Source organism: Dreissena polymorpha, chromosome 7 (assembly GCF_020536995.1).
Source record: "Dreissena polymorpha isolate Duluth1 chromosome 7, UMN_Dpol_1.0, whole genome shotgun sequence".
Lineage (NCBI taxonomy): Eukaryota > Metazoa > Mollusca > Bivalvia > Myida > Dreissenidae > Dreissena > Dreissena polymorpha.
Window position 1 is genome coordinate 20,925,315 of NC_068361.1, and position 12,969 is coordinate 20,938,283.

The window sequence follows — 12,969 nt, forward strand, 5'->3', positions numbered from 1 at the left end:
AGGGTAAAATATAACATTTATCTTATTTAAAATTAACATTTCGTGCTTGAGAGTTGATTGTGGAACATTATTGTCGCAAGATGAGACGACTTATGAGCTATCATTAGCAAACTCTCTTGTTGTGCTCAATGAAAAGGCAGGCATGTAAGGTCCGTCACATACAAATAATTTAGTATCGCAAACAGAGCCTTGAGGTAACCCCGCACTTATGAGTGCGAATAAGAAGATTCAATGAAGGCATTTTGTTTCTGTTTTATTTTAATAACATGCTTACAAATTTATAAAACTGCCACATTTCCCAATTTGTTTAAAGTTAAATATGAGACGATTGTGCCAGACTCAATCGAAGGCTTTGTTGATAAATATACAACACATATAGAATTTCGTGCATGAAAGTATTTACGTAAAGAAACAGGCCTTAAGTTGGATGTTTTAAGCTGTTTTCCCTTTTCAATCTTTCCAATTTTCTAAGAAGACTTTTTAAAAGCAACATTAAAAGTATTCAAGGTGGTTTTGCAAATGATTAAGCAGTTTTACGTAAATGCATTATCCGTTTCAACACTTCACGAATGTGAAGATTTTATTGCACTTGGTCGATCAATAAGAAAGAGGAGTTACTCGCGTCGTTTAATTAATGAGCTATTCCATTTTGTCTAAGGGTAAATTATCTTATTTATCTGACGACATACTTTTGTGTCGTTAATGTCTTTAACGATAACTATTTCTGGTGGATGTGGACTTTATCAAAATTCCATTGTTGTATTAGAGGTACGATATACGTTCCAATATGGTACTCAAAGAATGGACATATACAGGGACCCATATTTAGTCTGGAAGAAAACTTTCCAATTCTAAAATTCGCTGAGGTCTTAAAAGGCATGCAGCATAAATTAAAAGACCATATTGGTGATTTGTATTATCTCTCCTAAATATATTATTTAGAAAATGGTTGTGAAAAAGAATTGTTACTTATTTCTGCAAAGAGATCATTTATCCCGTGTGAGTTACTATGGTACTACATAAATGCCTTAGAAGTGTAAAAAATCAAAATCTGCGACTATTATCAATTTCAACAAAAATAAATCGCATGAAGAACAAGAAAAGTGTATCTTATCACATCTTATTAAAATGAGTGTCCATGTGTCTTATATCTTTAAAAGTTTAAAACTTATAATAATTACTTTGTGAACATAATGCTAATAAATATTGTGAACACGAATGTTCTATAGAAACTAATCTGTCGTTTCCCAATTTAGTAAAACACATTTACCGTAGGTTCAAACTAAGCAAAAATGCTTAGTCAATATATTGAACATAAACTTAATACGTGTGCAGTATTACGTTTTGCCGAAATGGGCTCAAGGGAAACACACAACAAAGCAAAAAGAAAGTAAATCTTACAGTGCGCGTTTTCTGCTGTCCGTCCCAAGGGGCAACATAACCATGTATGACATGTGCGCATTTGAGGTTGTATCCCTTTGTTACCGCAACCCCTCCGTCAGATAGCCCTTTCGGATAATTTAGTTTGAGTGCTTGTTGTATTTCAGGTCCAGCTTGTTTCAGGATCGTCTTGGACACGGCACCATTACGAAGATCAAGGTTTGTTGAAGTTGTGCTGACTAAAACCGGAATCTGTAACAAAATATATGCATTAACTTTAAGCGTTAGTTATATAAGTGCATTTCTTGTCTGGTGATCTCGTATTTTGTCTCACTTTGCGTTTGTTATGTACGTGTATTTCTTGTCTGGTGCATGGGTTTTGTGTTTCACTGAGCTTTTTTATGTACGTGCATTTCTTGTGTGGTGCATTTGTTTTTTGTCTCACTTTGCGTTTGTTATGTACATGTATTTCTTGTCTGGTTCATTTGTTTTGTGTCTCACTGTGCGCAGGTAATGTACATGTATTTCTTGTCTGATTCATTTGTTTTGTGTCTAAATGTTTGTTTTTTATGTACATGTTTTTCGTGTCTGGTTCATGTATTTTGTGTCTCAATATGCGTTTGTTATGTACGTGTATTTCCTGTCTGGTTCATGTGTTTTGTGTCTCAATTTGTTATGTACGTGTATTTCTTGTCTGGTTCATGTGTTTAGTGTCTCAATGTAGTTTTGTTATGAACATGTATTTCTTGTCTGGTTCATGTGTTTTGTTTTCTCAATGTTCGTTTGTTACGTACGTGTATTTCTTGTCTAGTTCATGTGTTTTGTGTCTCAATGTGCGTTTATTATGTACATGTATTTCTTGTTTTGTGCATTCGTTTTCTGTCTCAATGTTCATTTTTTATGTACTTGTATTTCTTATCAGGTTCACGTGCTTTGTGTCCCAATGTGCGTTGGTTATGTACGTGTATTTCTTGTCTGGTTCATGTGTTTTGTGGCTCAATGTGCGCTGGTTATGTACGTGTATTTCTTGTCTGTTGCATTTATTTTGTGTCTCAATGTGCGCTGGTTATGTATGTGTATTTCTTGTCTGGTTCATGTGTTTTGTGTCTCAATATGCGTTTGTTATGTACGTGTATTTCTTGTCTGTTGCATTTGTTTTGTGTCTAAATGTGCGCTGGTTATGTACGTGTATTTCTTGTTTGGTGCATTTGTTTTTATGTCTCACTGTGCGCTGGTTATGTACAAGTATTTCATGTCTGGTTCATTTGTTTTGTGTCTCATTGTGCGCTGGTTATGTACGTGTACTTATTGTCTGGTTCTTGTGTTTTTTGTCTAAATGTTTGTTTTTTATGTACATGTATTTCATGTCTGGTTCATGTATTTTGTGTCTAAATGTGCATTTGTTATGTACGTGTATTTCTTGTCTGGTTCATGTGTTTTGTGTCTCAATTTGTTATGTACGTGTATTTCTTGTCTGGTTCATGTGTTTTGTGTCTCAATTTGCGCTGGTTATGTACGTGTATTTCTTGTCTGGTTCATTTGCTTTGTGTCTCAATGTGCGTTTGTTATGTGCATGTATTTCTTGTCTGGTTCATGTGTTTGTGTCTTATTGTGCGTTTGTTATGTAGGTGTATTTCTTGTATCGTGTATTTGTTTTGTGTCTCAATGTGCGTTTGATATGTACGTGTATTTCTTGTATGGTGCATTTGTTTTGTGTCTCAATGTTCGTTTGTTATGAACGTGTATTTCTTGTCTGGTTTATGTGTTTTGTGCCTCACTGTGCGCTGGGTATGTACGTGTATTTCTTGTCTGGTTCATTTGTTTTGTGTCTCAATGTGCGTTTGTTATGTCTTGTATTTCTTGTCTGGTTCATTTGTTTTGTGTCTTAATGTGCGTTTGTTATGTACGTGTATTTCTTGTCTGTTGCATTTGTTTTGTGTCTAAATGTGCGCTGGTTATGTACGTGTATTTCCTGTCTGGTGCATTTGTTTTGTGTCTCACTGTGCGCTGGTTATGTACATGTATTTCATGTCTGGTTCATTTGTTTTGTGTCTCAATGTGCGCTGGTTATGTACGTGTACTTATTGTCTGGTTCTTGTGTTTTGTGTCTAAATGTTTGTTTTTTATGTACATGTATTTCATGTCTGGTTCATGTATTTTGTGTCTCAATGTGCGTTTGTTATGTACGTGTATTTCTTGTCTGGTTCATGTGTTTTGTGTCTCAATTTGTTATGTACGTGTATTTTTTGTCTGGTTCATGTGTTTTGTGTCTAAATTTGCGCTTGTTATGTACGTGTATTTTTTGTCTGGTTCATTTGCTTTGTGTCTCAATTAGCGTTTGTTATGTACATGTATTTCTTGTCTGGTTCATGTGTTTGTGTCTTAATGTGCATTTGTTATGTAGGTGTATTTCTTGTATGGTGTATTTGTTTTGTGTCTCAATGTGAGTTTGTTATGTACGTGTATTTCTTGTATGGTGCATTTGTTTTGTGTCTCAATGTTCGTTTTTTATGTACGTGTATTTCGTGTCTAGTTCATGTATTTTGTGTCTCAATTTGCGTTTGTTATGTACATGTATTTCTTGTCAGGTTCATGTGTTTTGTGTCTCAATTTGCGCTGATTATGTACGTGTATTTCTTGTCTGGTTCATTTGCTTTGTGTCTTAATGTGCGTTTGTTATGTACGTGTATTTCTTGTATGGTGTATTTGTTTTGTGTCTCAATGTGCGTTTGTTATGTATGTGTATTTCTTGTATGTTGCATTTGTTTTGTGTCTCAATGTTCGTTTGTTATGAACGTGTATTTCTTGTCTGGTTTATGTGTTTTGTGCCTCACTGTGCGCTGGTTATGTACGTGTATTTCTTGTCTGGTTCATTTGTTTTGTCTCAATGTGCGTTTGTTATGTACATGTATTTCTTGTCTGGTGCATTTGTTTTGTGTCTCAATGTGCGCTTGTTATGTACGTGTATTTCTTGTCTTATGCATTTGTTTTAAGTCTCGATGTGCGTTTGTTATGTACGTGTATTTCTTGTCTGGTGCATTTGTTGTGTGTATGAATGTGCGTTTGTTATGTACATGCATTTCTTGTCTGGTGCATTTATTTTTCGTCTCACTGTTTCAAAATTACTACCTTGCGATAAATATAGGACAGCATTGTGATACGGGTTTACTTTCCTACAGTTGAAGTTTTAATTTATATGTATTTGAGAGCAGTTACATGAATAATCATGTAAATTTACTAAACATGGTATATGTATATCCTCATAATGGGCTTCTAAGTGCATACCATACACCGGGAAATACATTTATATTGATGGTTTTTCAATGTGTTTAGTTACAACTAGAACTGTTACGGTCAAGTCTGAAATACCTCTCGTATACCGCTTTGTCAGAGAGCATTGGCAGTTCAGGTGTTAAGTCAAGCTTTCTACCAAGATGTTCTATCTTGATGCCTATTATTGTAAGTCAAATTATATGCCATTGATAAAATTTCAGCATGAACATCACATGGGCAATTACTAAGAAATAACGAAAGCAGGTGTTATGGTTTTTATGCATTTCACCCCCTGGAGACCTACCAACATATTAAATTCAAACATTATACCCTATCAAGATATGTTCCGAACAAAATTTAGGTATTACACGTTATGAAGGGCAATAACTCAAAAATAATTGAAATAATAGTCGCGTTTCTTCTAAACTTCACATCCAACTAGGAGATAAACTTACCTTTCAAGTTTACAATTAATATATTTTACAATGTTCAACATATGATCCGGACTCAAATTTCCGTACATATATCTTAAACTCTTAACATATAGAGGAAACATGTTTAATTCTTGTGTATCGTACAATTTGTAAATGATACACATACCTATTAAGTTTTAAGTTATAATTCTTTACGTTTTAAAGATACACTCAGCACAAAATTTATTACACACCTTAAAAAAGGGATATAACTCTAAAACTTTCCGAACAAGAGTTATGATAATTGTGTCCTGCATTTCCCCCCAATCCTGTCTACTGTTTAAGTTTCAGATTGATTCCTCTTTTAGTTTAAGAGATATGCTACGGACAAAATTTAAGAACAAACATTTGAGACCTGGAAATATACGTTGTAACACTGAACGTAAGATATAACATGCATAATATCATAAGGAAAAATTAATGTTTGACAGTTGTACATTGGAAAGTGTCGGTCGAGGAACGCCTCCGTACACGTTTTGATAAGCGGACAAACAAACGGACGGACGTGATTGGCGATTTCAGTATACCCCTTTACTACATTCCTGTTGGTATAATAATGTATATATAATAAACAATTCATTCTATACGATTTATTTTCGCCATCAGACAAATATATCACATTTCATATTTTCGCAATACTGAGAACTTAATGATACTTTTAAAATTGCTGGAAAAACATATAAAGGATAATTGATACTTTTTTAATTGAGTTAACTTGTGCATTATTTCCGTAACTGTAGGCCAATGCTTCATTCTTCCGTTGAATGTTAAACATTCTATTTAAACAAGAGATGCGTTTGTAAGAAACACAATGCCCCCTAATGCGCCGCTTTTTTTAACCTTTGACCTTAAAGGATGACCTTGACCTTTCAGCACTCAAATTGTGCAGCTCCATAAGATACACACGCATGCCAAATATGAAGTTGCTATGTTCAATATTTCAAAAGTTATTGCAAAACTTTATTGTAGGTTAAAGTTTTGTTGTTGTTGTTTTTTACCTTTGACCTTGAAGGATGACCTTGACCTTGACCTATCACCATTCATAATATGCAGCTCCATGAGATACACATGCATTCCAAATATGAAGTTGCTATGTTCAATATTTCAAAAGTTACTTTACTTAAGGTTAAAGTTTTGGGACAGAATGACAGACAGAAAGACAGACAGGCCAAAAACAATATATCCCCGATCTATCGATCTGACAGGCCAAAACCAATATACCCCTGATCTATCGATCCGGGGGCATAAAAACATCTTAATAAAGACCACATATATTACTTACTGTTTGATCAGCAAGTGCAGCTTTCTTCATAGATACACGAATGTTTCCTAGTACGACTGAAGTACTTTTTCCCGGATTATTCACTGGCAATGTGGGGCCTGCGGCGAGTAATTAAATTGTGAATTTTAAAGATTATATTAGTTGCCATACAATATATAATATAACAGTTAATTATAAACCTGTGTACACTATTTGTAAACCTAAGACTGTTTCAATATGTGAAACTCATTTCCATAGGTTTTTTCCGATCGCGTATTATCACGCTAGATGGACTACAGTTGTACTATTTTCTGCGTCTGATGACCTAATTCAACATCATAGAGCAGAAATAAAAGCTTGTTTTCTTTTATCATGATCAACAAACAATAAACATGAGCTCATGTTCCGCAAAATACGTATATACTAACAAGGAATATTACGCAAATCGATTGTTCTTAGAGTATGTAAAAGTATCGTGTCTTGCACTATTTGGCACTCGATGCTCAGCCATTCGTGTTATACATGATATCAAAGGCCAAACAGCTGAAACAAACTCTTTTCCAACAGACAAGCGACATGTCCATATGTAAGAGCTAATGTTTATTTATATAATTGATTCAAAAACCAATAATAACATCATAGTATGTGTAAAAGTGTAAGGAAATATGCTAATGCTATGCTTATTAGGATGCTTTGCAGTAGGCCCTCACAAAGAGATGATTTTGAAGAAGTTTGTTATATTTATTGGTTTGTTGCCATTGGTATTGATCTAGGTAGTATTGTATAAAAGGACCTTCATAGATAATGACTTGAGCCATCCACTTATAAGTATATGTCATTACTTTAGGAAGTGATTAAACAAAGTTGTTATATGATACCTAGCGTTTAATTATCACATCTTATAACTTATCATACAAATTTAGTGAGTCCACTCGGCATTTCTTAAAGCAAGTCCGGATAGTTCGGGTCTTTAGGATTTTAGACCCATGGGCGAATTTTAGCTTCATATATTTTAACATCATAGCCATTTTACATACGTACATACATTAAACAGATTTTGGAAGCAATATATTTTGATAGGTCGAGTAATTCGAAACCCACACAACGGTTCCCGCGATTTCCCTCGATGCGCTCCTGGATCATGCGAACATATTAACAAGTGCGGGACGTTATAAAAAGATTTTAAACAAATTGCATCGTCAATCATAACGACAAATACTAAGATAAGACAAATGAAATAATGTAATATTTTACTGTTACGTGTGTGTTTTATCCTTTATGTGAACATTTCACTAAGGCTTGTCCTCTTTTTACTTTCCGTGGGATTGAGTCAATCTTGGCGGCGTCAATCACCTATTCCAGAACTTACAGCTGTTCGTTCAAAACATGCCAGACTCCTCACTTCGTTTCGTACGCCAGCAGAAGCGGTTATTAGGGTGTGATCGGAGCATGGTCCCGGAACCAGATGTGAAAGTTAAGTCAAGTGTCACGCGAGAACATTTGTTCCAGTCCTACCGAGGGATCTGCTGCAAAGCGACAAAGTACTATTACACTGAACAACCAAAACATCCCACTAAAAGAAAAAGAAGAGGACAAAACTACGGAAAACCAAGTCGGATCAGTCGGGGCTAGGAAAAACAATGACAGCGCACTCCACTGCTAGTCTCCATGGTGGATGCGAAAAGTTAATAAGCTACTGGAGCTTATTAAGCGATAATTATGACAACAATGGGCACCATCATAGACATATGTAACGTAAGAACACACAATTCATGCGGAAAAAAATATATGAACTGACAGAAGAGCTGATGCGCTACCGCTGGGATATCTTCTGACTAGCCGAGGTAAGGTCACAAGGCTTCGGAGAAACATCCATGGGCGAAGGGAACAAGATGTTGTTCAGCGAGGAGGTTTCCAAACATCGCCACGGGGTTGCTTTCATTGTTACGAAGAGGTAGTCAACAGCGTTATCAGTCGTTGCATCTCAGTATCCTGCAGGCTCAACACCAGCGAGCCCTAACAACATCACCGTCATCCAGGTCTACGCCCCAACATCAGACTATAAAGACAAGGAGATCGGACAGTTTTAAGAAGAGTCAGTGCGCATCATAGCGATGTTCCCGAAGAAACACATCAAAATTGTCCAAGGCGACTTGAACGACAAAATTTGACCTAACACCTACCAAGACTGGTTGGGGACAGTAGGTAGATTTGGTATAGGAGAGACCAACGAAAGAGGGCTGAGATTTCTTGAGTTCGCTAGAAACCCCCAACTCAACCTACTCGATGCATCCACACAAACCTTTCATAACAGCGACTAAGCATGCTCCAAATAGACAAGAACACAACAAGATTGATTTCATACTGTCAATTAAACGGTTAAACTCCAGCATCAACAGAACCTCACATTAAATTAAACTTGATAAAAACTTAAAGATCCCAGAGATAGCAGAGGCATTTCAAGCGCAGATAGTTGATAAGTTTGCAGCTCTGAACATCTTATACGATGACATTGACACCCTCACTGACAACATAAACAATGTCTTTCGGTAATATACCGAAGAATTTGATGGAAAAGAGAGAAGAAAGAACAAGCAATGGGTGCCGACAGCGATCATCAACTTAAGAAGAGAGCTAAGGCATTAGAATTACACCAGTACTAAGACAGAGTGCAAGAAAGCGAACAGGGAGGTCAGGAAGAAGACACGAGTGGCCAGGAGGGAGTGGATTGAAGAGGTATTGTCAAACATTGACAAACAGATGACCACAGGTAACAGAAAGAAGAATAAGAGCACCCTCAAGACCCTTTACGAATACAAATCAACCCGATGCCAGTGTTATAGCAGACGCTACCGGGTACCGCCTGACCAAGAGTGTCGTAGTCCTGAACAGGTGGACAGAATATTGCAGCGACCGTTATAACTTCCCGGTGCAGTAGACCCAGTCTCAGAACGATCCCTGAACAGAATGGGATGGCGAAAGTTCGTCCATACTAAAGCTAAAGGAGGCATCAAGCAGTCTGAAGGCTGGTAAATTGCCGGGAGTGAATCCTCAAAGACCACCACAATTCCATCTCCATCGGTTGCAAACCGATCTCTAACTTGAAATTCGCTGATGAAATTGACATTGACCTCATGGGTGACATTCACATTGAACTCGAAGGCCTCACCAAGAGACTTTGTGAAAGAGCATGAGCATACGGGATGGATGTAAGCACGGAACTTAAAGATCATGGTGAACAGCACGACCAACATCCGTGCAGACATCACCATGAACGGCAAGAAGCTGAAATAAATTACCAGCTTCAACTATATTGTACTTTAAAGCAACCCTGTTCAAGGATGGTAGCACTATTGTTGAGGTCCGAAAAAGTCCCTTGTATTATCCATCCAACTAAAAGGCTGCTAGACTTATCACGCAGGATACAGGCCTTTGGACACAAGTGTCTATGAAGACTTCTCCACAACTCTTACACAGAGCCATAGACCAACGAGTACATCCGTAACATGACAGCAGCACTTGTTGATCCATAGTTACCCCCTCCTTGTCACCATCAAACGCAAAAAGCTGGTTTTATTTAACTTGGCCCTCATGTCTATTCCGTTGGAATGCGTAACCGGTTAAAAGTGTTTAAAATACAAATCATGCAATATTGATAGGGATATTTTAGGACAAATATATATATACATACATATATATTTTTTTTAGAAAGGTCAAAATTTGAGTTTATCCGATAGCTTAATTGAAACTGCGCAAATCAACTAATCGCCTGTTGTCTAGTTTGAGACGCAAAGTTTGATACTTCTTGAAACACTGACTTTGATTGTAAATGCGAATGGTTTTTGGTACATTACTTATACTATAAATATATAGTTTTATGTATATATGTATTTATATAAAAAAGTAAATAATACAATAACAAAATTATATATAAGTAGTTAAATTATTTCGACGTTATCCATAAAGTATTATATAAGAGATTACACGAGTCATATTGTAAAAACAAACACGGAAGCATTTGATTATTTATCTTTTTTTTGATGGAAAATATCCATTGATGGACAAACGCTATTGAGGGCAAGGTTAAGTATATCTTATAATATGCATGTCAATGAAAGAATAACACGTTTGACATGCAAGTCTGACCTAATGCCAACAGGCGGTAACTGAGTTTAAAAACAATTGCTTTAAGAAGCTTAACAAACAAGTTATTTCAGAATGTAAATGCATACAGAGAATAACTGGTTACTGCCTGATCTTTTTGTAATGTATCAGGCAAGGCTTAGAATAATATAACGGCGAGGCATGCCGAACCTGATATTACAAAAAAGATCAGGCAGTAATCTGTGTTTCTGTGTATCATACCTCTACGACCCCGATTTTAAAGAAATAATGAAAACATCGATTAAAAGCTGCAGATTTAGCGGGAAAGAATATGACTTTTTTCATTTGACGTGTTAAAAATGACGGCATGAACACGTGCGCTTAATATTTGTAAAAAAAATGTTTTTGCTGTTTGTGTTGCATTTTGTTTTTAAATTATATTACATCTTGGTATCAAATTGTTCGTTTTATTGAAACTGATTCGATTTTACTAACAATTTTGACTTTATAGTTGATTCCGAGTAATATGACCATCCTCCACACATGACTGATAAAAGAACTTCCTATTAAACATGATATTTACATTCTCTTAAATAATATATTTTGAGAATTTGTTTTTTTTTTCACTTAATTAATATTGCCTGAAATCCGGAGTATTTTTTGACAGGGACTGCGTTCAAAATAAAATATGATCGGCCTTATTGTGTAAAGCAACATATTAAGTATACAGTTGTGTTTAATGAGAGTTTTGTTGTATATATTAAGTTAGATTTTCCATACTATTGACTTTGAGAATGAACATGAGTCATAAGATTAATATCCAGCGTAAACAATAATAACGTTCGACCTGTCTGTTAAAATGCTTAACATGATACATATTTTAATGTCAATTTTTTTTAATGGCGCAAATTGTAAATCGGCATGAGTATAGTGTTATATTACCCCCATTTTATAAAAGACTAGAGCTAACATCTACAATATAAAGAAGTGAAAAACATATCTAAGCAAGTTGTTGGCTCAACACTATGACTGAATTGAAATCACTCTCTATATGTATTATTTATTCATTTATTAGTTGATTATTTTGTAATATTATATAGTCATGTCCAAGACTTTACGCCAATACATATATGAATGTAAATGAAGTTGTTTCGTTATGTTTTGCTTTGATATGTAAGAATGTGTGTACCTGAGGTTGGTTTGAAGACTGCATTGTAGTGACACATTTCTTTAAGATTTTGCTATATGCATAAGATTAGTTGGGAATTCGACTGAAGAAAAGTGATCAGTACACTTTATTGTATTAATTCAACATGCACGCATTGATATTTTATAGGAAATAAACGAGTGTATCAGGTTGAATGGACATATACATCTACACAGATAGAAATGTGTAAATAACAGCATGCATGTAATTAAAACTTACCAATACCCTTAGTTGTTTTAATGTTAAGTCGTTGTGTTCCGATGTCAGCGCTTCCCGTCCTGTCCATCGCAAACCTCATTCCAGGCGTATGCACAGTATCTGAAAAATTGTCAAAAGATACAAGCAGCCTGTTACATTGTAATACAAAAATACATATACCATTGAAGATGTTATATAGAAATATAGAAATGTAGAAATACATAACCTGTTTTGTTCCAAATTAAGAATATGCCGTTGAATTTCGGGTTATTAATAGGTTATATTATATTGCTATTCAAATGTAAAGTATGATGTGTAATTTGAAATCAGATGCTATGAGATTAATATGCATTAACAGTTAAACGTTTTTAAATATGGCTGGGCTAAGTCTAAGGTTTGAAATCACTTCAACCGATAATTACTCCCAATTCTTTGGATTGACCAATCCAATGAGGTTAACTCAGCTTTAATCATGGTTGTGTTTTAAATGTTTTAGAATATGTATATAGCTTGTATTGTCTTGTTTTTTGTAGACAATGGATCGATTGCTTTAAATGAAAAACTGGCGGACAAGTTTTTTTTTTTCAACATGAAAATGTCTGCAGAGTTATACTACTTTTGTATATGTATATTGAATTATGTAAAAAAATAGAATATCGCTGTTGATGAAAACAGAAAGTTTCGATGCATATGTGATGCATTGCGATCTGACATCACAATCTTACCTGTACGCATTTGCGGTCGATTGTACCGGCGAACACTATGTGCTCCCCATTCTCTTTCGAGTCCTTTAATAAAGCCATTGGTAGTTTCTTCAGTCATGTCACACAGGTATATGCTTGTCAGGTCAGAATGTGGCATTTCTCGGAAAAAATCTTTGACGGCGGCCACGATAGCACATGTAGCTCTGTCGACCGGGTATCTACCGGACAAAGAAAAACTAACATAGAACCACATATACTCTAGATAAATCAACATAATGTGCTCAATGCATACCTTCTGTCAGACATACATTCCGTCCAATGAAAACTATTTCTTAGGTATAACATAAATACAATTACGTTCGAAAGCGT

General features: G+C 35.5%; 2 protein-coding genes across 2 annotated transcripts in view; both read right to left on the bottom strand.

Moving 5' to 3' along the window:
* LOC127839519 (protein mono-ADP-ribosyltransferase PARP14-like) overlaps window positions 1–8,329 on the bottom strand; it is a 47,023-nt gene extending 38,694 nt beyond the window's left edge. The window contains exons 1-2 of the mRNA XM_052367908.1: window positions 8,228–8,329; window positions 1,402–1,632 (exon numbers count right to left, since the gene is read on the bottom strand). Of these exons, the coding sequence (XP_052223868.1) occupies window positions 1,402–1,632; window positions 8,228–8,329 (333 nt within the window). The remainder of the gene's footprint in view (window positions 1–1,401; window positions 1,633–8,227) is intronic.
* Window positions 8,330–8,331: 2 nt separating this feature from the next.
* Window positions 8,332–12,969, bottom strand: part of LOC127839520 (uncharacterized) — a 28,212-nt gene continuing 23,574 nt past the window's right edge. The window contains exons 16-18 of the mRNA XM_052367909.1: window positions 11,918–12,016; window positions 9,248–9,345; window positions 8,332–8,403 (exon numbers count right to left, since the gene is read on the bottom strand). Of these exons, the coding sequence (XP_052223869.1) occupies window positions 8,332–8,403; window positions 9,248–9,345; window positions 11,918–12,016 (269 nt within the window). The remainder of the gene's footprint in view (window positions 8,404–9,247; window positions 9,346–11,917; window positions 12,017–12,969) is intronic.